The 829-nt window shown below is 53.7% G+C and overlaps 1 protein-coding gene across 1 annotated transcript in view; it reads left to right on the top strand.

Moving 5' to 3' along the window:
- Positions 1-420, top strand: part of LOC119591779 — a 4,863-nt gene extending 4,443 nt beyond the window's left edge. Inside the window, exon 4 of the mRNA XM_037940523.1 lies at positions 145-420. Within this exon, the coding sequence (XP_037796451.1) occupies positions 145-420 (276 nt within the window). The remainder of the gene's footprint in view (positions 1-144) is intronic.
- Positions 421-829: the final 409 nt, after the last annotated feature.

Below are 829 nucleotides of genomic sequence, written 5' to 3'. Positions count from 1 at the left end.
CTGTTTCCCCTCCAACCCTGCTCTTTACCTCTCTCATCCTCTCCCCCATTCCCCCTTTCTTTCACTCTCTTCTTCCCTCCCCCTCTCCCTCTACCTCTCTCTTTGTCCGCCTTTTCCTTATCACCGTTCCAATCACCCCCTTAGCTGAGCGGCCTGGCCACCGACGGCCGCGGGGAGGAGGACCTGGTGGTGCGCGTCGTGCTGCCCGGCGACCTCTTCACCGAAGTCAACCTCGAGGTCACCTCCAGCGCCCTTCGCCTCGCCTCGCCCAACCACCTGCTCAACCTGCCCCTCCCTCGCCAGGTGGACCAGAGGAATGGCGTCGCCACCTGGGATCCCAACGCCCACACTCTGGTTGTCACGTTGCCTATTTCTGCACATACGCAGCCCTTGCTCAGACCCGCAAGCTCTTCCCGCTAGATGGCTCTGGTTTACGCCCACTTAGACGGTGGTAATGGGTAATTCGACACGTCTCTCCGCGTCCACGTTTCCATGGACATTGCGATTGTTCTACGCCCACGCCCGTGTCCTAGCCTTTGGATGTAGGCTTGTGTGTGGTCTTCCTTCCTTCCTTCCTTCAGTGTCTTACGACTAAATCACGACTTTTCTGCGATCGGCGCCGAATGCTGGGGCTACGTGACTAATCTATTTTTTTTTTAAACAAGAACAACAGGAGTCTTCAAGATTATTGTTATGACAGCAAGAAGAGAAGCTAGGTATGTCACATATACGAATATTAGCATTGCTGCAGACGTTTCAGTTTATGTTTTTTTATATGATTGCTTGGTGATGAGTCGATGAATCGGCAGCTTGATCCGACGATCTTCAG

This window comes from Penaeus monodon, chromosome 29 (genome assembly GCF_015228065.2).
Source record: "Penaeus monodon isolate SGIC_2016 chromosome 29, NSTDA_Pmon_1, whole genome shotgun sequence".
Taxonomy (NCBI): domain Eukaryota; kingdom Metazoa; phylum Arthropoda; class Malacostraca; order Decapoda; family Penaeidae; genus Penaeus; species Penaeus monodon.
This window is presented reverse-complemented; position numbering and strand designations above follow the sequence as displayed.